This window comes from Heterocephalus glaber, unplaced genomic scaffold (assembly GCF_053883595.1).
Source record: "Heterocephalus glaber isolate CG9 unplaced genomic scaffold, H.glaber_assembly_v1.0 deba00001593, whole genome shotgun sequence".
In the NCBI taxonomy this organism is placed as follows: Eukaryota; Metazoa; Chordata; class Mammalia; order Rodentia; family Bathyergidae; genus Heterocephalus; species Heterocephalus glaber.
In genome coordinates, this window is record NW_028258368.1 from 4060035 (window position 1) to 4084262 (window position 24228).

Sequence of the window (24228 nt, forward strand, 5' to 3'; positions counted from 1 at the left end):
TTGAAAACACTATTTTCTTCTACAAGGAAGTCATCAAAGAGTGCCTAACTCAAGATGATATAATTTCTTTTAATGACAAAGAAACAAAAGTGGGATGAATGTTTCTCAGTTTTTAAAAGGTTTAGCAACAATATTGTACCAGCCTTTCTTGCATCTTTCCTTTGTGCCAAGGGCCACGCTGCAGGCTTCACATACATCCTCTCACACATCCATAGTGCCCTCTGAAGTGGGCATTATCACTGCACCCATTTCGCCAGTGTAGAGGTGGAGGCTTAAGCTTGTTCATGGTCACACACATGGTCCGTGGCAGAGCTTGTGGTTTATGACTCTGATACCTATGGTGTGGAAAACCGTGTTCTCCTGCCTGGCAAATCTGTGGCTTCCTTTTCCTGGTTAGAGAGAATGCAGTTCAACGAAAGTTAGGCTCTGTGAATGATTTGAACAATCTAATTTCCCTGTCCTTCTGTAAAGGACTCACAACCCAGCAGCAACTGCTGGGCTCTGAGAATGTAGTGACAGAGGCCCTTTCCCCAAGGAGCCATGTGGGAATACAGACTGGCAAAGCAATTGAATAAACCAGGGAGCTCAGCACTCTGGTACATAAAGAGATGAAAACGTGCCTCTCAGCTGAAATTATTCAACAGTTCAGATATGGCGAAGGTTTAGAATCCCAAAGCTGTGTTCAGCTTCACATCTCAGTCCCTAAAATGATAAAAAAAATTCGAATTTCAGAGGGAGAAATTGAAGCCTCTTATGCTATAAATATCTTTTTCTAGCAAAACCTCCCACTTAGTAAATACCCTCTGGATTTTTTGGCAGATTCTGATCCACGAAGTGACTTACATGTCCATACAATCCTTCAGGATTACCTCCTTCAGATCAGATAACATATTGATCATTAATTTGCCTTGGTATTTAACACCTCTTTTGGCTTCTCCCGAGACACTTGCCACCACATTTGCTTTCCCTTTCCTTGTTTACTTAAACAGAAGCTGCACAAACTCTCCCACACCTGTCTACAACTATGAACTGCCAGCTGAAATACTACATTCAGTGGTTCGGTCTCATCCGGGACCCTCCCTTCTTTCAACTTTTGGCCACACTGATTCATTGAAGCAGAACATAACTTGGTGTATGTCTTTGCTTATTTTTTATATTTCTTATATGCTTAGTGAGAAAATTTGGAAACTCTTAAAATTCACACATACAAAAAATTAACTGAAACTCACCAAGCAAATGAATAGACTTAAAAATTATCTTAAAATAAGCATGCTATATTTGTCACTTAGATTTTTTCTTTGCCCTTTCTTTCTTTCCTCCTTTCCTTCTTTCTTTCTCTCTTTCTCTTTCTTTCTTTCTTTCTTTCTTTCTTTTTTGCTTTCTTATTTTTTTCTTTATTTCCTCTTCTCTTCTCTCTTTGCTTCTTTTTTCTTTTTTTGAGACAGAGGTCTCGTGACATAGCCCGGGCAGTCCTTGAACTCATGGTCTTCCTGCCTCAGCCTCCCATACACTAGGATTACTTACATCATTATTTTTAACAAGAAGAAGGTTTTGAATATATAAAGGGGAGACTAATATTTCTTGATTATTGTTCATGTTGAAATAGTCTGTCTAAAGGTACAGACTAAGTCCTTTCCCACAGCCTATCTTTTCCCTCCCCCCTTCCCAAACAACTTGTGACAGTCCTACTTACACCACGGCCAGGCTGATTGAATTGAAGAAAAGGAGAAGTGGCTCCATTTTGCTACTACAATTTGCTGTTCTTGTGGAGGTTTGTCTGGTTAGTTTGCACAGGAGTGGTTTGTCTTTTTCAAGTAGGCTTTCCAGTGTCACAAACAGCCCACAAGGAAAGCTGCCTGTCCTTCCAGAAGGGTGGAGCCTCTGCAGCTGACATTATTTTTGATATCCTTTCTTTAGACCTGTAGCCGCCTCTTCCCTGCAGATTACACTGAGCTTGTTCCCCTTCTTACCCTCGTGGCCTACATTCCAGAAGATCAAGCCTGGCACATGCTAGTGAATGTAGGTTTTATTTAGAAACATGACCACTTGTCACCGCTCAGTGTCATGTTATCAGGCAGAGACTACCACCATTTGTCTGGTGTGAGCATTTCCAAACTTCTCTACACAGAGAAGGGAAACTTTCATCCCCACTCAGGGTTTAGTCTTCTACTCTGCAGACCCCAACTTCTGCAAGTGGAAGCTTCATGGTGGTGGTGGAGGACTTGCGTGCCCTGAGGATGGCAGAGGACGCCAGTGTGGATGCAGACCTCCCAGACTGCAACTGCGATGTCACGAGGCAGGCATCTCCTTGAGTTTCTTCCATGGTGCATAGCTTTCAGGTTACGTGGGGTTATAGTGTAGATGCCGGAAGCTTTAATCCAGAATTGTCTTTGCATCATTCAGTGAAGCTGATTGGTGTTAGGAGATTGTCGGCCATGGACTCCAAAGAGTTGTTTGTTGGTTTGTTTTCTTGTTCATCTACTGGGCATGTGCAGCTGGATGGAAAGGCTAATGGCCTTTGTTATGACTTGGTATTTCAGTTGTCTCTGGACTGTATGCGTCATGCAAGGGGATGGCTATGGAGAGAGGCCGAGACCCAGGAAGGAGATTCAGAAAAAGATCAGTGAGGCCATCGCCTGCTATTTAAGGGACGGGCTTCTGATCAAACTGAAATTCAGCCTTAGCCAGTTTACAGTTCTGTAGCTGAAAACTTTCTCTTTAATAAGTAATCAGATTTTAAGGGCTGGTAGCATTTTGTGTAATGATTGCTTTTGTTTGTGTCAATTAATTTTGACCACTCACTAATATAAATTTTATAAAATAAACAGGTAAAATGTATAAATTTGTATCTCAAATAGTAACTAGTACATTATGCAAATATTTAGTTCTTGGGGTTTCTTTCCTGTTAGAATAACAATATGATAAAAAAATTTTCTTTTAATTTTTGAAAATATTTTTCTTTCATCATTTTATCCTGGAAATAAATTCCTAAAAAATGAATATGATTTACAAATGACATTCTTGGTTCTGCTATATTTAGAATTTAGGTTTTGTTTTATTTGGGGTTATAGATATACTAAATTAATTTGAAGGGAAGTAGTGATATAAGCATAAAATATTATTTATATAAGTATGTATATATAATACATATATACATATATATTCATTCATGTAACAGTGTTGATTTGCTGGCAATTGGACTCAACAGAATCCCTCCTAACAAAGGTGAAGTCCCTGAGATACACACTGGACTATGAATGGAAAACCATAAACTGCAAGGACTTAAAAATTTACTAGGCTTGCTGAGCTCACCCAGACATGTGACACCTGGAAGCATCTATTTTGAATTATAATCCTGGATGCTACCAGATGCACTGCTGCTCAAACTTCTTACAATGATAGATAATTAAAATATTGTGACACTTTGGCCAAGGATTTCCTTTGGCCAAAGAAATAATGGAGAAAAGGAAGCATTTATCCTATGATCCCTGTTTTACAAATATCAAGTTTATTAAACTTACAAGTATATGGGGGCTTTACTAACTACTTCCTCCCAACTCACATTTGTTCCCCCAACAAACAAGGTAGCTTGCTATTTGTAGTAAATTACACTTTTTAAAAAATGATAAAGGCAAACTACTTAAATGTCCACCCCCACTGCCTTTACTAAATTTATACCTTAGGTTGAGAAAGAAACTTGTCCCTAATGGACTATATGAACAAGCATTTCCATGTCACAATGCCCTTGACATATTGTACACTAACCACTCTGACTTGGAACTCATGCAATATTATTCAGCATTATAAATCCTGTCATTTATTTTTCTGGTATAGACAGTCCAATGGAACAGTGTTTATTCATATCCCTTTGTGTTTTGGATCTTTTGATCAGATTTGTGGGTTTTGAACCAAGAAAATCAATGAATGTTAGTACTTGAAAAATAGACCATTTGCAAATGTTGGACCTAGAGGAAAAAAGTAGACATGTAATAGCAATTTTTAATTAAAATTTTAACTAAATAAAAATATTGTACTAATTATACTAATTATTCATGGTTAGCAAGCATTTAAATAATGTCCAACTTTGTGCAAAACATTGAGTTTAGCATGGCAGGGGGAGGGAAAATCCAAACTTAAGAATTCACAGTTCCAACTTTTCAAAGAACTTAGGTTAGAAGAAGCCAACTTGTCCATAAATAAAACCAGGGAGTTAAAACAAGAATAGAGAGAAAACAAGCACTCCGACCTCTAGTGAACCTCAATAATATTATGAATTTGCAATAAAATTCCATTCCAAAGTATAGTCAGCATTCAGACCCTACCAAATCTGCAAACAGGAAGCTGGTCAAGTAGGAGGGGTTGCTGGGAGGACATTCTTACTGGGGTGAATTCAGGACAGACATCTCGTTCCATTTTTCAGTTCTGTCCCAGTGAGACCACTGAGAGTAGATTGTCCTTTCGGTCTGGGGCACTATCACCAGAGCCATGTTAAATTCTGAGTTCACGTTCATGCCATGGTCATTCACAGAATGTACTCCCTGAGATTTGTGCCCAGCAGCCTTTCTAAAACTGTCATTCATTGACCACTATCCAATTTTGTCTCATGAATGAGACAAATGTGAGTGAACTGTATGTAAAAGTTCTTGGAAATGTTGTTCAGGGCAATTCCATGAAGTGTTCGAGGACTGGGTGCGATTTATGCTTACAAAGCTAATTAAAGCACTCTTATTTTGAGTAAAATTATGCATCATGATAAACATGGCAACATATTTTCCTTCCCTATCAATATAGTATATTGTAAAATATGAACATAATTATTTTATATATACATTATTTTCTAAAACAATTATAAGGTAATACACCTAAGTACTTTTACAAATTGAAAATATTATTAACATATATGTATTATTAATTATAATCAATTAAATATAGATGATTAATATTAATACTTGACCATAATGAAAATCATTTTAAAAGCAGCTGTGTGAGAGAGTGCTTTGAGGAAAATCATAAGGAGGAAAAATGATTACATCATCAGATGATCACATCTTCAATTCAGAGAGAAATGGTTTATTGAAACTGTAGTAGAAGTGATGATATTGACTTTAAGGAATTAAAAATAAATCAAAATTCTCCAAATACTTCGATTAGAAGGCGTTTTCTTAGAGCAATGGCTCTTGCTCAGGGAGGCATGTCAGAGTCAGGTGGAGTTGGGAGAGAGAAGGCTGGCCCTTGGCACATGTGGGGTGAGCACACTCAGGGGATTCTCTCTCCCAGCCTGGGAGTCACTTGTCTGACATCTTAGCAACAAAGACCTAGGGGTGCCTGGTGATGCTGAGTGTGAGCTGTTATCCTCTGAGAACGTTCTATCACAGATGCAACCTTTTTTAAAAAAAATTTATTTATATATTTATTGGTACATTTTAGGTATACCATACATTTACATTTATCATTGGGTGTTTGTACCTGTACATGATGTGTCTTAGTTCTTATTTTTTTGCCCATTACCTGTACGCCCTTCACCCCCTCCACCCTTCCTTATTTACATAAACTTTGTTTCCATTTTTTTTTCTTTCTCATAATTTTTCCTTTTCCTTCTTCATTTTCCCCTTCCCCTCCTGCCACCTCTACACCTTTGGACCTTTCTTCCTATATCAAATTATCAATTATTCATTTTAATCATTTTAATCCTTATTTACACTTTCAGTTTCTCACACTAGAGAAACTATTTGATATTTACATGTGTGTTCTATTTATTTCACTTAAGAGTATGGCCTCAATATGCATCCATTTAGCTATAAATGACTCTAGTTTCTCATTCTTTATGGCTGAGTAGTACTCCATTTTATAAAAGAACCACATCTTCTTTATCCAGTTTCCAGTTGATGGGCACTTGGTCTGTTTCCAAGCTTCAGTTATTACAAACTGTGCCACTATAAACATAGGTGCACATATATCGCTGTGGTATGATTCTTTTCATTCTTTGGGGAAGATAACCAGGAGGGGAATAGCTGGGCCAAATGGGACCTGTAGTCCTAAATATTTGAGGTATCTCCATACTGATTTCCACAGTGGTTGCACCAGTCTGTACTCCCACCAAAAATGAAGAAGGTTTCCTTTCTCTCCACACCCCTGCCAGCATTTGTTATTGGTTGATTTCTTGCTAGCAGCCATTCTTTGTGGGGTGAGGTGGAATCTCAGTGTTGTTTTCATCTGCATCTCTCGAATGACCAGTGATGTTGAACATTATTTCATATATTTATTTGCTACTTTTACTTCTTTGTCTGAGAAATGTCTGTTCATTTCAGATGCCCATTTTTGAATTGGGTCTTTAAATTTGGGGGGTCTGATTTTTTTCAATTCTTTATATATTCTAGATAGTAGTGCTTTTTCTAAGGTACAGCTGTTAAAATTTTTTCCCACATTGTAGGTTGTCTCTTAGCTCTGTTGGTGGTTTCTCTTGCAGTGCAGAAGCTTTTTAATAAGATGAAATCCCAGTTATTGATTCTTTGTGCCAGTTCCTGTGCTACTGAGGTTTTGTTCATAAAGTCTTTTCCTATGCCAATATCTTCAAGAGTTCTACCTAACTTCTCTTCCAGCAAGTTTAGTGTTTCTGTCTTAATATTTAGATCTTTAATCCACTTTGATCTGAGTTTAGTGCATGGTGATAGTTATGGGTCTAGTTTTAATCTTTGACAGGTTGAAATCCAGTTTTTCCAACACCATTTGTATAAATAGGCTATCTTTCCTCCAGTGGGGATGGTTGGCTCCTTTGTCAAAGATGAGGTGACTGAGTATGTCTAGAGTTATTTCTGCATCTTCTAATCTCTTCCACTGATCCTTGGGTCTGTTTCTTTGCCAGTGTCATGCTGTTTTTATCACAGTAGCTTTGTAGTATAATTTCAAGTTGAGGATTGTGATACCCCCAGCCATGTCTCTGTCGCCTAGAATTGCTTTTGCTATTCTAGGTTTCTTCTGGTTCCAAATGAATTTTTGGATTATTTTCTCTAGTTCTGTGAAGTATATTGTTGGAATTTCAATCTGCATTGCATTAAATCTATGTAGTAGTTTTGAAAGTATGGCCATTTTCACTATATTGGTTCTTCCTAACCAGGAACAAGGGATATCTTTCCATTTTCTTATATCCTCTTCGATCTCCTTCTTCAGAGTGCTATAGTTTTCAGTGAAGAGGTCTTTTGCTTCCTTTGTTAGATTGATTCCTAGATATTTCATTTTTTGCATCCTATTGTAAAAGGAATTATTTCCCGAATTTCTCTCTCAATGGGCCTGCTATTTGTGTATAAGAAGGCTGTTGTTTTTTGAGTGTTGACCTTGTATCCAGCTACTCTACTGAATCTGTCAATTAGGTCTAGAAGACTTTTGACTGAGTTTTTTGGGTCTTCTATGTAAAATATCATATCGTCAGCAAATAATGACAGTTGAACTTCTTCCTTTCCTATCTTTATTCCTTTTATTTCTTTCTCTTTTCTAATTGCTATGGTTAATGTTTCCAGAACAATATTGAAGAGTGATATTGAACAACAATATTGAAGGAGTGGTGATAGTGGGCATCCTTGCCTTGTTCTTGATTTTAGCATGAAAGTTTTCAGTTTTTGACCATTTAGTATGATGTTGGCTGTTGGTTTTTCATAGATAGCCTTAATCAGGTTAAGATAAAGACCTTCTATTCCAATTTTCTGTAGCACTTTTTATGATGAATGCATGTTGGATTTTGTCAAATGCCTTTTCTGCATCTATGGAGATGATCATATGGTTTTTGTCCTTGATTCTATTAATATAGTGTATTAAATTTATTGATTTATGGATGTTGAACCATCCTTGTATTCCTGGGATAAATCCGACTTGGTCAGGCTGTATGGTCTTCTTGATGACACTCTGTATTCTGTTTGCCAGTATCTTGTTGAGGATTTTTGCATCTATGTTCATTAAGGAGATTGGTCTGTAGTTCTCTTTTTGGGTTGGGTCTTTCCCTGGTTTGGGGATCAAAGTAACACTTGCTTCCAGGAATGAATTTGGAAGCCTTGCTTCCCTTTCAATTTCCTTGATGAGTTTAAAGAGTAATGGTGATAGTTCTTCTTTAAATGTCTTGTAGAAGTCCACAGTGAAGCCATCAGGACCTGGGCTTTTCTTTGTTGGTAAATATTTTATTACATTTTCAATTTCACTCACTGTTATTGGGGTGTTTAGAATTTCTATATCTTCTTCATTTAACTTTGGCAATTTGTATGTATCTAGGAATCTGTCCATTTCTTCTGTGTTTTCCATTTTATTAGAGTACAGGTTCTCAAAGTAGGTATTGATGATCCTCTGGATTTCTGCTGGATCTGTTATGGCTTCACCTTTTTCATTCTTAATTGCATGGATCTGAGCCTTTTCTTTCCTTTTTTTGATAAGGTTGGCTAAAGGTTTATCAATTTTATTTATTCTTTCAAAAAACCAACTCTGATTCATTGATTTAATTGTATCATTCTCTTAGTCTCCATTACATTGATTTCTGCTCGGATCTTTATAATTTCCTTTCTTGTATGAGCTTTGGGTTTGTTATGTTCCTCTTTTTCTAGGAGCTTGAGGTTCTGCATTAGGTTATTTAAATGAGTTCTCTCTGTTGTCCTAATATGGGCATTCACTGCTATGAATTTCCCATGTAGAACTGCTTTCATTGTGTCCCACAGATTCCTTTTTATTATAGTGGCATTATCATTTACTTGTAGAAACTGTTTAATTTCTTCAATTTCCTCTGTGACCCATTGGTTGTTCAGGAGGGTGTTATTCAATTTCCATGTGTTTGTGGGAGTTTTGCGGTTTCTTATGTTATTGATCTCGAATTTTATTGCACTATGGTCTGATAATATACAGGAGATAACTTCAATTCTTTTACATTTACTTAGACATGTCCTATGAGCTAGCATGTGATCTATTTTGGAGAATGACCCTTGTGCAGCTGAAATGAATGTGTATTCTGATTTTGTGGGGTGGAACAGTCTGTAAACATCTATTAAGTCCATTTGTTCAATAGCTTGGTTCAGTTCTAGAATTTCATTGTTAATTTTTTTCTAGTTGATCTGTCTATTTGTGATAGAGGGGTGTTGAGGTCCCCCACTACAATTGTATTAGTGCTTATTTGGTTTTTCATGTCCATTAATATTTGTTTTATATAGTTGGGGGCATTCATATTTGGTGGATATATATTTAGGATTGTCATCTCTTCCTCTTGGATTGTTTCCTTCGCAAGTATGTAGTGACCATCTTTGTCTCTCTTAATTAGTTTTGGTTTGAAATCTACTTTGTCTGCAAATAAGATTGCTACCCCTGCTTTTTTCTGGGTTCCTGTGGCATGGAGGACTGTTTTCCATCCTTTTACTTTCAGTCTATGAATTTCCTTTTGAGTTAGGTGTGTTTCTTGTTCAGCATATTCCAGGGTTTTGCTTCTTAGTCTATTCTGTCAGTCTATTTCTTTTGATTGGTGAATTGAGGCCATTAACACTGATAGTTATAATTGAGAGATATTGACTCATCCTTGTCATGATGTTTTACTATTGTTGGCTCTTTTATTTCTTATTTTCTCCCCTTTCCCTTTAGTGTTTTACCTTGCATGGTACCTTCTCTCTGTTGGGCTTCATAGAGTTGTGCTACACTTGATCTTAGCCAAAAGGCTGAGAAGTGATACAGATGCTATCTTTGACCATACAACACCCCCATAGTCTTAAAAATAACATCTCCTGACATTTTTTCAAGAAGATACCTCTTCACTAGGGGCAAAGTGACACCCTTTATGTTGAGATATTTTTTGCTTCTCTGCTGCATACTTATATTAAGAGGAGTGCTAATGAGGTGACCATGTTTCCAAATCCAAAAGGAGGACTTCTGGTCTAAAGGTGGAACTTCATTTTAAATAAGGGCTGGACCAGAAATTATTGATCAGGGGCTTGTCGTCACTATGACTCTTCTTGTTAGAACAATCTGTGCACTCTCAGCCATGTCAGGCCTTCCACTAGTATTCATAATCAATATTTGCTATTCCTTGATAATAACAGAGCTGAGAAATATACTATATCCCTCCGAAATACCTGCTCACACCTTTCCCACAATGGGAAACTTTGCAAAACTGATTTATCTATCCCTACTCTTCTGTCCTTGATGCCAGTTTCCCCTAAATCCCTGCCTCATAGCCTAGATGTATCTGCAATTCTTCCCTTTTTTCCCTTCTCTCCCCCACCCCAGCTCCTCTTCCTCTTTGGACCTTCTCTTCCTATTTCACAATATCAATTACACATCTTGGTCCTCATTTACACTTTCAGTTTCTCACACCAGAGAAACTATTCAGTATTTACACATGTGTAAATGAGGACCAAAATGTATAACTGATTCCTCCTTTTTTAACCAGCCTTTTAAAATTCATTCTTTGTAGTCTGCAGACTCTCAGGATGACACTCATTTGTTTATAGGGCTTCAACTATGCCAACCAGCCTAAACTGATGGGATAAAATTTCCTTTTTCTCTTCAAGACCTTAGAACTACATTTCTTTATGTTTCTATCTGGTACTTTGGATATATCATATCCCAAATTAATCCCAAGAACTTGCTCATTCTCATATAGCATCCACCTGGTCACACAAATGGAAAACACATCTTTTTAACTTCTCTTGCCTCACCTCATGCCAATTATGAACTTAGCAATTTGATCCTCACTTCTCTTCCCACTGTTTCCCAAGAGCAGGCTATTGATGTGAACTGTTGGATAATTCTGTTTGCTTCCTTGAACTGGTTCCCACGACATCTTTATGTCAAATTTACATACGCAAAAATTAGAACTGATCTTATCATTTCTCTGCTAATAAATCTCAGCAAAGTTCCTATTAGCCTTAAAACAGCACAGAAACCCATCATGTCTTTAAATACATTTATAATCTTACCCCAGCCTTCCCAGCCTTCTTCCCTCCTACCACGTTATCTCTCTTTGGCTTCTCTTCCCCATCCTCTCTACCTCAACTCTCGCCGGTACCATGACACCATTTGTCTTCTACATCTCTGCTTTTCTGCCATCAGTTTCCTTGCCAGAAGGCTTCTTTTAGGCTTGCATCCATCTCTCAAGATGCAGCTCAAATGTTACTGTTTCATTTCTCTTCCATCACAATATACACTCCTCACTGGCAAGAATAATGCTTCAGTTGTTGCCATATTTCTGTCATTAACACCATATCTTCCCAGCACCGTAAATGTTTATAGAAGGAATAAAGAAAGAACCAAATACTCAGTGAATAAATAAGTGTTACTTGAACATGGCCAGACACAACTGATCTCTCTTTAGTTATTTACCAAGCTTGGCTTATTTCTTTAGCTTAGTTCTTACCATATTCTGTTATATTTCATTGTTTACATGTCCAGATTTCTATACAGATTGTAAATTTCAGAAGAGAAAAAATTGCCTTATTTACCTTTGTCTTCCCAGTATCTCACACCTAAGATGTCCACATATGATTGTTAGGTAAGTGACTATTTTAAAGAAAGTGGATGGGAGGGGCACTTTTTTGAAATCAGGATATTACACAAAGAAGGGGTCCAGTGGATCGTTGCTTACCCTTAATGTGATCTGTATTGAGCAGCTTTTCCATTGCTGGGGCAAAATCCCTAACACCCACAACTTAAGAAGGAGAGGTTTATTTTGACTCACAGTTTCAGTTTTAATCCATGGTCAGCTGGCTCCAAGTCAGGAATGTCATGGTAGAAGGGTATGGCGGAACCAAGTTGCTCACTTGATGGCTCCCAGCAAGCAAAGCACAGGAAAGAAGTGCAAGAGGAAGGGGCCAGGGCTAGCTGTAGTTCCTACGGTCCTGTCCCCATGACTCTCCCAGACACACCAAGAAGTCCGCCTTACTGATCTCTGAAGTGTCTCTTAACCCAGTCAAATTGATAGTCAAGATTATCCATCACATGATTTTTCATTAGTCAAACTCAAATTGCTTGAATGAATGTAATATATCACTATCATTTATCTCTTTTCTAAAAAGCTCACCTTTTCTGGTTGTGGTTGATTAAATCCAGGGCTTCACATATGGTAGGCAAGGGCTTCACCCCGAGCCTCACCCTCACATAACCTGATAGTTTATCTTAAATATGTTTTCTTCTATAACTGAGTTTCAACTCAAAAAGCGCTGAAAGACAACCCACCGGTGCCAAAATTATATTTGGTCAGTATCAGAACCATGGCTACATAATCTGTTCAATGACAATCTGTTGGAAATGTTTTAAAAAGTATTTCTCTTAGATATTCCTTGTAGGAATATAAATTATGTTCTTTGTGGAAATAATGTTTGTGACAACCTTGGGGTTTCTGTCCATGTTGGGACTGTGTTGAGTATAATAGTTGGTAATGCTTATTGAAATTACCCTGCATTATCCCACTTATTTAAATCTCCCATTTTGTAGATGAGGAAACAGAGACACAGGAAGGCTCTGCAACCTGTAAGTGGCTGAGCTAGGATGGACCAGGGCGATTTGGCTTTAGACTCAGCATGCTCTTCTCTACACCAAGGTGATGTGAGCCAGGCTTTACTGACACTGGGTGTTTGGCTTCTGCTTACAGGGTGAAGAAGCTGAAGGAGACTCTGGTGGCTGTGCAGCAGCTCGATAAGAACATGAGCAGCCTAAGGGCTTGGCTAGCCCAAATCGAGTCAGAACTGGCCAAACCCATAGTCTACGATTCCTGTGACTCAGAAGAGATACAGAGAAAGCTTAACGAGCAGCAGGTAAAACTGAAAACAATGAAATGAATAACTGTCTATCTGGCCAGGGTAATGGGGTAGGTTAGGTTGGTGACTCAAGATGGAACGTGAGAAGGAAGCTAGGCCTGACTGGTGAGGAAAGGGAAGCTTTGTGTAGGGAAGTGTTGAGGAAAATCAGTTCCATGTCACTGCAGTTGACTCTTACAAAGACACTTGTTCCATCATAGTGCTAGTGTCACTGGTCCTCCAGGAGCCACTCTAAGACAGTAGGTAAGGTTGAGTTTTAGTGATGTATCCAAAACATCATCAGATTGTTTATTTATTTGTGGGTTAGTTTTTTAAGTCTATAGTAATGGAGCTCTTTTTTCTGCCTATAGCATTTGGGAAAGATTACAGTGCATATTGAGAATTTTTAGTTTAAAAACTTGTGTTCTGTAAGAAGTGTTGCATGACCTTTAGAGCACACATTGTAATTTCTCCTTCGTGTATGCAGCAGTGTCAGCACATGTCACTGGTATATGTAATGTACAACCCAACAGAGCAAATGAGAATGACCCTGAAAATACATACAGATGACTGAGCATATCAGCTTCTAGTTACCCATAGTGAACACAGTCAGTTCCTCACATGAAGTCTTGTTACTCCACGTCTTCAGCTTGCTTTTGAAAATTCTAACCAGACTCTGGTTTCTTCCATTACATTTAGGCCATTGTAGCCAAGTTGCTTAACTTGAAACCACTATAACTCATAAATAGCATCTATTTTAAAAATCCCACAAAATATTTAATGTACTCACTTTATTTTTTTCACAGATGATTTAAGCTGATGAGAATAGATGTTAAAATACAGTTGCAGTTGAATTTAAATATTAAAATTAGCATTGCGTTTAAAAAATTTTAAGTTTGAAATTCTTTGAAAGGTGCTTTTGTTTGAGATTTTGATGATTGCGTTGTGAGGCTCCCCAAATTCTCCTGGAGAACATAATAATGATGGTAACTATGTGTATCACTGATAAGATGTATACTGCTAATGGCCAATTATAACTTAGCTAATGTACAAAAAGTATCTAGTTAAATATGGCAAATTGATCAAATGCATTTATACTCCTACCTACTGCAAAATACACAGTGAAATCATAGTAAAGGGAGAACAAAAGGGTAAAACTCACAATGACAAAGTGAAGAGGAGAAAAAATGTTAGAGCTGAGTAACATCCAGTCGAATCTTGGAAGATGGACAGTGGCTAGAGGAATACTGAGGACATTAGCAGGATGGAATACTGAGGGCATTAGCAGAAAGGTGATTCATGTTACAAAGTTCCAAGGCTCAGAAAACAGATCAAGTCAAGGTGAGCTGCATTGTCTGCAAAGCTGCAAAGAGAATTGTTGCTTTAGTCAGGATCCGGGGTGGTTAGACTGGCAGATCCTCGGCCGCCCAGAATGCCAGGCGGCTTTGCTGCACTCACTCTGGCAGCAGACCAGAGAAACATTCTCTGGTGAAGGCAAAGCACAGTGGCTTTGGGCTTGGGCATCAGCACACCCTTAGGCCCGGAGTCAGTGTATTAAAGATAGGGAGACGAGGTGAATGGCTCTATGCCAAACATCTGACTGCCAGCTCACTCTGCAACCCATCTCCCGTCTCCTGTCAGTAGCTTATCACTCAACCCAAAATGGGAGCGGTCTTTGTGAAGAAACTGACCAGATGAGGAAAAATACCTTTAGGTGGTGATAATTAAGGAAACTAGGCAAAGACTCCTACCCAGCTTCTTTAAAGTGATGGCTCTGGGTTGGCATTCATTAGTTCACAGCATGCAGTGACTGACTCTCTTAAGCTTTATCCCCTCCTTGCAGTCCCAGGGATTGAACAGGAGGCCTTAGGCATGCTAGGCAAGTGCTCCACCACTGAATTGCTCCTGCAGCCCTGCCACGTTCTTAGCTGTGTGGGTAGGCAAGAACCTCCACTGCTTAAGAAATCTTCCCCCCTGAAAAAATAAACCAAAAGAAATGGGAGAGGGGACAAATAAAAAGAAACAGATTATGGAAGGAGAAAAATACTTATAAAAAACCCAGATTTTTGCACTAAAAAAAGGGGATGCCATTGTCTTTTTTAAAGAAACTTTCAGAATTGAGCGAATTTCCCACAAAGTGAAACAGAAAGATAAATATATGAAAAATAGGAGAGAATTATAATAAAATTAAAAGATTAATCCAGGAGTTTCAAGATCCAGGTCAGTTTTTCAATAAAAATCCCCCAAAGAATTTTTAAAAAGTAGAAGAAATTATCAAGTAGTAATGTTAAAAATAATCTCAAATGAAAAGCAAATACTTCCAGATCGTAAGAGCCTCACAAGTGACCAAGAAAAGTTAAAACAAAACAAAGCCAGGCCAGGCACACCACATTATAGTTTTGCCAAGATGAGGGATAAAGAGGAGATTTTTAAAGTTTTCAGGGTGCAAAATATCTGATTTCTCCAAAACAAAAATGAGATCTGGAAGATAATGGTATACTTTCTTTGAAAGGCTGGGAAAGTTTCTTAATATTTAGAATTTTATATTCTACAATTTAATATACAAAAATTTTACCATGTATGCACCCATTTTTCTAACAGCAAAGTGGTAGGAAGAATAATATTCAACTCAGAGAAAGAAAAATGATGTGTCATTCAGCTGTAACAATGAATGAAATCCTGTCATCTGCAGTAAAATCAGTGGAAGTAGAAAACATTATGTTAAGTGAAATAAGCCAGAAACAGGAAAATAAAATACTACATGGTCTCTGTTATATGTAAAATTTTTTTTTTAAAAAGGTAGATTTGAATATAGAATAGTGATTTGTGGTGGTTGAGATGGGAGGTAGGATATGTAAAGGGAGGTAGGGTTTGATCAGTGCACACCATATGCGTGTAATGTGTGTGTTGAAACAGCACACTGAGCCCCAGCAGTATGTACAAAATTGATGCATGTTCATCAAAAATAGAATTTTAAAAAGAACTCCCAGGATGGAGATGGAGCAGAGTTCCTGGTGATGGTTGTCCTGCAGCATCCAGCACGGGCCAGGTGGGAGCAGGGGTGGGGGCCTAAGGAGAGAGCTTTCCAGGGAACTGGACCACCTGAGAGGCTTAACTGTACTAGAAGAGAATTAGCTCTATAGGAGAGGGAGAAGAAGCAACAATATAAACTTGAGTGAGAGAGAGAGAGAGAGAGAGATGGAGAATTAATTCCAAAAGGTCAAAAATTTTTATAAGAAAAGAAACATAACCATAGCATATCTCATAGCTGAAATGTGAAAAATATTAAATAACTGTAATGGAAACAATGGCTATTGTTCTAACTGTAAACTGTGCTGAAACAGTCATTGGAGCCCAGTGATCCATGACAAAGTTTATTCCTTCTCTACTGTAAAAGAGTCAAGAATGTCTAAAATTTTTTAAAATGAATAAATATCTGTATAATCATGTTGCTTAGAAATGTAGATGTAAATACCAGAAGAAGGAGCTCCAAAAGATAGAGATGATTGCTTCTAGAAAAGAGGAGTAATGGGAGGAAAGGCCCCTACTTCATTAGATACCTTCTAATCTTTTGTTTTTACTTTTTAATATGTTAATATTTGTGCATATGTCTTCTAAATTAAATTTTAAATTACTATTTTAAAATTGCATACCAGTGATTAAAAGTAAAGACTTCCTGGTATCAAATCCTGAGCTCATCACTTTTCTGGATAAACTAAAGCAAAGTAATTAATCATTTTAACCATCAGATACCTTATTTATAGAATGTTGATGATCAGAATACATGCCAGAAAGCATGATTGTACAAATTAAGGGGAAAAGCCATGAGCACAATGCCTAGCACAAAGGAAATGCTTAGTACATTTTGTTATAATGATATCATGTGTACCATAAGTTCTTTTCTGGAAAAACTTTAAAAATTTATTCTATAAAAATTGTGCTATTTGTCTCTATATTGGTCAGCTGTCCCATCATTCAGGAAAGCTACTTGACACCTACACCTTAAAGGAAGGAAGATTTTTTTGGCTCATGGTTTCAGGAGTTTTAGTTCCTGGTGAGCTGGCTCCAAGATGGAAACATCATGGCAGAAGGGTATGGTAGAACAAACCTGTTTACTTCAAGGAGGCCGGAAAGCTAAGAGCAGGAGAGCAGTGCCAGAGAGGAAGGGGCCAGAGTCCACATATAGACCCCAAGCTCACAGATCCTTGACCTACCCAGACAAACCCAGAAGTGGGCTCTGCTAATCCCCTTGGATTAGCCCTTGGGGGCTCCCAAGCCAATCAAATTGATGATTATTAAGCTTAACAGCCATAGGATCCATATTGTAAAAGATGAGCTGTCTGCCTCTAAAAGGGAAAATTTCTGACAAATATTCAAGTGAACATATTAAATTGATAAGTGAATTAGCTTCTACTTCCCTATGTAGAAATTTTCTGTGTTTATCTTGCCAGTGTACTTATTCTTACAGATTTAGTTGGGCAGAACTACAATATATACAGACTTGAGACAAGTTTAGGAAACATTTTGTCTAACTTCTCTCTATTATAATTATGAAAAATAAATTCAGAGACATTACGCAATGATTCAAAACCATATTATCAATTGAGATTAAAGTTGAGACTAAAATCTTTATCTGTATTAGATACTTACATATTATTGCAAAACTTTCAAGCCTTCAGGTTACTATTCCATATATGGGATCTTAAGAAAAACTCGAGCACTGAGGAAACGATGTCAGTATGCTCTGTGTTAAATCCGTGGATTATGTTCAGGTGTCTAACACGTCTTTGAAATGTGTACCCTTGTGCTTTTACCTTGGATTTACTTGGTGATCTCATCCACAGAGTTCTCTTTTTCCTTATCTTTAATTTTTGTAATGTTTTATATTTTTACATTAACAATCCCTTGTTATACCCTTGCTCATGAGTGAAACAGGTTTTATTAAAGATTTTAAAAGACTATTTACTAAAATAAAAATACTTCAATGATCTTTTATCTTCTGATTACAGTCTAGTTTATAAAATTTCCAAAATTTGATCACAGGTACACTTATTATACCTGACAATAATTTAGTCTTTTTATGGACTTTGGAACATGGTGTTGAGGAGAAAAATTAGAGGCAAAGCAATACAATACAAATTCTAGTTACTTGAGTAAGTTGAGGAATTATTACAGCAAAAGAAATAAATGGGCAACCTCAAGAAATACATGAAAATGTGTTAAGGTTGCTGATGGATAGGACAGGCAAAAAAAAAATGGTACCTGTAGAGCTCGCTTTTAATAATGGAATACTTATTTCAAATAAATTGGGTTAAAAGCTTATGATAGTAACCTTTCTATTACTGTGACAAAATATAGTCAGCTTATAAAGAGGAAGAGTATATTTTGGCTCACAGATTTAGAGGCTTTGGTTCATGGTCATTTGTTTTTGTTGCTTGGGGCCCACAGTGGCACAGTGTTACAGGGCCTTTACCTCTTAGTTGCTGGGACACAAGAAAAGAGAAACAGGAAGAGGCCAGTGCCCCAGTATTCCCTTCAAGGACACACCCAGAATGACCTAACTTGCCTCCACTAGCCCTCACCTACCCAGAGGTTCCACTGCTTCCCACTAGTGCCCCAGGCTGGTGACCAAGCCTTTGAACAGATCAGTCTTTAGGGAACATTCTGGAAACACCATAGCAAAGCTCAATGGAGAAAATAATTAACATGAAGAGTTCATGTGTAGGAGTTGGGAAAATTCAGCTTCTTCTTTTTCATCATAAGCTTGTTATTTCTGTGCTACATCTAAAATTCTACTCTGAAGAAACTACTAATAGTAATGATATCCTGCCTGATATAGAACCAAGGTCCCTTAAACCAGAATACCTTTTGGTGATGGTGTAATTCACTATTAGCAAAACTTGCAGAACTTTATAGTTTAAATCCCAGTTCTTAAGAACCAGTTACTAATAGATGCACCACCTATAATTCCATTGATAAATTAATTGATTGATTGGGATAGAAGTGATATATCTGTAAAGGAGTTAGAGCAAGATTCATTTTTCAGTCATTAAAGAAAGTAGTTTCTGGATTTCAACTTGCCAGAGATTAAAACAAGACCCCTATCTTTCACCATGCACTAAAATCCAAGTGGATTAAAGATCTAAATATTAAAACAGAAACACTAAAGTTACTGGAAGATAGGTTAGGCAAAACTCTTGAAGACATTGGCATAGGAAAAGACTTAATGAACAAATCCTCAGTAGCATGGGAACTAGCACAGAGAATCAACAGCTGGGATCTCATCTTATTAAAAAGCTTCTGCACTGCAAGAGAAACCACCAACAGAGCTAAGGGACAACCTACAATGTGGGAAAAAATTTTACCAGCTGTTCCTCAGACAAAGGTCTACTATCTGGAATATATAAAGAACTAAAAAAAAAAAAATCAGACCCCCCCAAATTCAAAGACCCAATTCAAAAATGGGCATCTGAAATGAACAGACATTTCTCAAAGAAGTAAAAGTAGCAAATAAATATATGAAAAAATGTTCAACATCACTGGTCATTCGAGAGATGCAGATGAAAACAACACTGAGATTCCACCTCGCCCCAGAAAGAATGGCTGCTATCAAGAAATCAACCAATAACAAATGCTGGCAGGGCTGTGGGGAGAAAGGAACCCTTCTCCATTGCTGGTGGGAGTGGAGATTGGTGCAAGCACTGTGGAAATCAATGTGGGGATACCTCAAAGAACTAGGATTAGAAGTCCCATTTAACCCAGCTATTCCCCTGCTGGGTATCTTCCCAAAAGAATTAAAAGAATCATACCACAGCGATATATGCTCACCCATGTTTATAGTGGCACAGTTTGTAATAGCTAAAGCTTGGAAACAGCCCAAGTGCCCATCAACTGGAAACTGGATAAAGAAGATGTGTTGTTTTTTTTTTTTATAAAATGGAGTACTACTAGGCCATAAAGAATGAGAAACTAGAGACATTTATAGCTAAGTGGATGCACATTGAGGCCATATTCTCAAGTGAAATAAATAGGACACACGTGTAAATACTGAATAGTTTCTTTGGTGTGAAAAACTAAAAGTGTAAATAAGGATCAAAATGTATAATTGATATTGTGAAATAGGAAGCAAAGGTCTAAAGGAAGTAGGAGAAGGGTAGGGTAAAGGAAAGAAGGGAAAAGAAAAAATATGGGAAAAGGAAAAAAATGGAAACAAAGTCTTTGTAAATAGGGAAGGGTGGAGGGTGTGAAGGGAGGGCAAGGGAATGGGGAAAAAATAAGAACCAAGATACATCATGTAAAAGTACAAGTTCTCAATGATGAATGTAACTGTATTGTATACTAAAAAGTACCAATAAATTTAATGGAAAAAAAAAAGAAAGTAGTTTCACTCTTAGTATAGTCTGTTGCATTTGTTTTGGTTTGTATTTTGGCATTATTTACGTAGCTGAAATATTTCTAGATCCATTTTCTTGTACTGTAACTTTGAGGTTGCTGGATTTCATAAACAAGGCTGAGGACACTTCATGCGTTCAAGTAAGATACATGTCAAGGTTTAGCTTAACCATTTATCAGTCAGTGAACATTGCTGCATGTTCTCCCACATGTATGCATGGAATTTCTGAATGAAGGGCCCTTTGTTTCCCTCAGGAGCTTCAGAGAGATATCGAGAAGCACAGCACGGGTGTCGCCTCTGTTCTCAATCTGTGTGAGGTCCTGCTGCATGACTGTGATGCTTGTGCCACCGATGCCGAGTGTGACTCCATCCAGCAGGCAACACGAAACCTGGACCGGCGGTGGAGAAACATCTGCGCTATGTCTATGGAAAGGAGGCTCAAGTGAGCTGCAGTGTTCAGTTAGGGAAGAGGAAAGACCAAAAAGGAAAAGGAAATACCTAGAGCATCCATTGTTCAGTGTCTCCCTTTGGTCCCGGTGCCCCAAAATAGCCCCAACTTCCCAAGTGTGCCTTCATCTTCATTTAGTTGGGAAAATAAGTAGGTATAAAGGTAATATGTAAATATAACAAGCTAAGTGTATGTCTGAGCAAACAGGTTAAATAGAAAATAGAAAAATTAAAATATGCCCTTGCCAAACAAGTATAACTTTGCAGAATTTGTGGTTGTGAAAAAAAACTGAGCATTCTTTTATTAAAATTTGAATGATTGAAAGAGGCACATTATTCATCTTTTAGTTCTTTGAAATTTAAGGTGGCAAAAAGTCACAATGTATAATTATAAAATTATAATGACCTAATCACAAAATCATTGTGCTCTCTGGTGACTCTTGAAAGCTTGCTATTTATCTTGCTGTCATTGGTTGACTTTTGTCAGGGACGGTTTGATGTTGAACAGCAGTTTTCTTTCAGTGGAATCTCAGGCTCATTGCATTGTCAGGCATTTCTAGATTTCCTTGCAAATATCCAAAGTAGCTCTTGTTATGTGCTTAGAATATTCAATTTGGCGAACTCCAAACCCAGGGCTACAGGACATGTTTTTTTAAAAAAATCAGCTGTTTTATTTTAGCTCAAACAGTTGTCTCTCTCTCTGGTCAGTTTGGCTCAAGGCACAGTTATTGTTTGGCACAGCAGTTGCTTATTTGGGCACTCTTAATCCTGTTGCAGGCATCAGACTGGGCTCTGGAGCACAAACAACATTTAATAATGGGAATTTGTTCTTTCCTTTTCTGCCACAGAATCGAAGAGACATGGCGTTTGTGGCAGAAGTTTCTGGATGACTATTCTCGTTTTGAAGACTGGCTGAAGATTTCAGAAAGGACAGCTGCTTTTCCAAGCTCTTCGGGGGTGCTCTATACAGTTGCCAAGGAAGAACTAAAGAAATTTGAGGTGATTTATAGTTTCAAATATTTAATGCTTACTTTGCTATTAAAGTAGCCAGCTGGTGTTGGTGTTCCAAGACATAAACTGTCTGCCCACGCCTTATTTGTTCAAATACCTGGGTGATGACCTTGTAGCCACCATTAGCAATACCTCATAAATAGGCAGACAAGGCATAAGGGAAATATTTATTTTAATTTCAGATAATCAAGAATTGCAAGGGGCTGGGGATTTCCTCAGTGGTTTCGCCACCTGCTGCACAAGCGCAAAGATCTGAGTTCAGTTCCCGGTACCAAAAAAAAAAAGAATTGCAAATAGAGTAATAGTAAAGAGAAATTCTGTTAAAAAACAAAATTTGTTGATTCCCCTTCAAAAGTTCTAGGCATTATTGTTCATTTCAGAATTCTTCAAAATCAACCATCTATCTTCTTCACATACTTTCTTGATTTTTTTATCTAATTGAAGTGTGTATAAATAATTTTAATCATTGATAAGAGTTTGCTCCAGAATTGAACAAAACATTTCCACTATAATCCTTTTATAATTGCACAACAAAGAGCAGGACCCTTCTTAATGCACTGACTTTTCAGTTACACTGAGATAAGCATGGCAGCAGTGTAATTATGTTCATAAGGAATTATTCAATAATTGATTCCAGTACCTTGCCCGTTTGTACAATCTTGAGTCCACTTTATGACTGGAATACCATGAAACTGACTTCTCAGCTGCCACTGATTTTCCCAGAGTCCCTTGCCATCGCCTCATATGGACCATATTTTAATTTGAAATTTCTTTTCCTTTCAGTTCCCACTGATAAGCACAGGGGTATGGGTGTACTCAACTGACAGCAGACAGTTTGGATGCATTCCGAACATTTTATCTGTCCCTTTGTAAATTTTGTCCCAGTTTCTTTAGGGTGTTAGAAATAAGATTAAAAAAAAAAAATCAAGCTAAGTTCAGTGGGATTGGTTGGACTATTTTACCTTATGTTAGTTAACCAGGCATTAACTGAGGCCTGTTATTTGAAATTTGAAGTTTGCTTTTTGTTCTGACGGGATTTAAAGTCTAAGAGTCATAGCAGGACAGCTACATGAAGATTCTAGAAGTAAACAGAAGTAGGTTCAGGTCATCCCAGTGTGGACCTATGAGAGTGGAAATGCCGCTGTCCGTATCTTACTTCTTTAGCTTCATTAAGGTCAGAACATTTTATAATTAACTTATCCTACAAAGTGGATTATATGAGATTCTTTGTGATGCTATTTTAGACTCAGCTTCTATAGCAAAAATTACCCATACAGTCAGCTTCTATAATGACTGATTTTATCATTTGTCGTTAAGCATGTGGTTAATTTTCTCAAGAGACAGAAATAAGTCAAGAATAAAAATTTTTCTTAGGGACACCACCACTCATTCCAATTGCATGGATGTTTGGGGGACCTGAATATGCTGGGGACTGCTCTGAGAGCGGTGCCTTCAACCCAGTGGCCAGGTACATACTCTGCCTTCCAGTAACAGCACAAGCTGAATTTGCCTCACCACCTCTTTCACTGGGAAACTGAAGTTTTATAGAAACAAAGGTTGGATTCACTAGGATGGAGGCTCTTAGAGCTGCTCTCAGAAGGAAAACCCTTTAAGAGGCAGGGATGTGATAATAGTAAATGTAACATGTGAACAGTGTGTTGAACCAAGGGAAACCAAATTTTGTGATTTGGATGAGTACAGACCAGTTAATTCATTATATAAATTTTCATCTATGCCAAGAGCAATAACAGTCTTAAATCATGCGAAGTACCTCAGAAGATAAAATCTTTATTTTGGCCAACTGATTCTTATGCTAAGGCTGTTCCACATTGCAGGGCCAAAACAGGAAGAGGAATTTTATTGCAGAATTTCTACACTGTGTGTTGGATGGCCTCAAAAGTAAATAGCCACTACTGTGGAAGGTAGTGCACTAACTCTAAGAGGTTTTAAAAAACTGAATAATTCATGAGGATGAGAGAAAAGGAATAGGGCATGTTCCAGGGATTTTTTTAATGGAAAGTTACCTGTGTTCTACTAAACTGCTTTTCTCAAAAGTTATTAACAGCTTCCATTTAGAAGGCCTTTTGAAAAAGGTGATTTTAATTTTAATCCTGATGAATACCAGAATCAAGATGATCTCTGGGAAATTAGGCAATTGAACATTTTACAAATTAAAGAGTTTTCTTATAATTATCTTTTCCTCAGTATTGACACTAAAAATATTTTTTTAATTTTTATTTTATTGGTACATTTTAGGTATGCAATATAATGACATTCATCATTGGAAATTTGCACCTTTGCAAAATCTCTCTTGGTTCTTATTTTTCCCCCTTCGCCTGCCCCCACTTCAACCCCTCCATCCCTCCCTATTGACAAAGACTTTGTTTCCATTTTTTCATCTTCTCATATTAATTCCATTCCCCTCTTTCCTTTCCCCTACCCCTCCCACTTCCCCTTCCCCTTTGCCCCTTTTCTTCCCATTTCACATTATCTATTATACCTTTTAGTCCTTATTTACACTTTCAGCCTCTCACACTAGAGAAACTATTCAGTATTTACACATATGTGTCCTATTTATTTCACTTAAGAGTATCGCCTCACTGTGCATCCATTTAGCTATAAAAGTCT

General features: G+C 37.5%; 1 protein-coding gene across 21 annotated transcripts in view; it reads left to right on the forward strand.

Annotated features, from left to right (window-relative positions):
* Syne1 (spectrin repeat containing nuclear envelope protein 1) overlaps positions 1-24228 on the forward strand; it is a 473610-nt gene that overhangs the window by 416828 nt on the left and 32554 nt on the right. For 19 of the 21 annotated variants that reach the window (XM_087193553.1, XM_087193567.1, XM_087193559.1 and 16 more), the window contains 3 exons: positions 12605-12767; positions 20397-20584; positions 21438-21588. In XM_087193553.1, the coding sequence (XP_087049679.1) occupies positions 12605-12767; positions 20397-20584; positions 21438-21588 (502 nt within the window). Of the gene's footprint in view, positions 1-2115; positions 2297-12604; positions 12768-20396; positions 20585-21437; positions 21589-24228 lie in introns of those variants that run through there. The other 2 variants (XM_087193569.1, XM_087193570.1) reach the window with 1 other exon arrangement.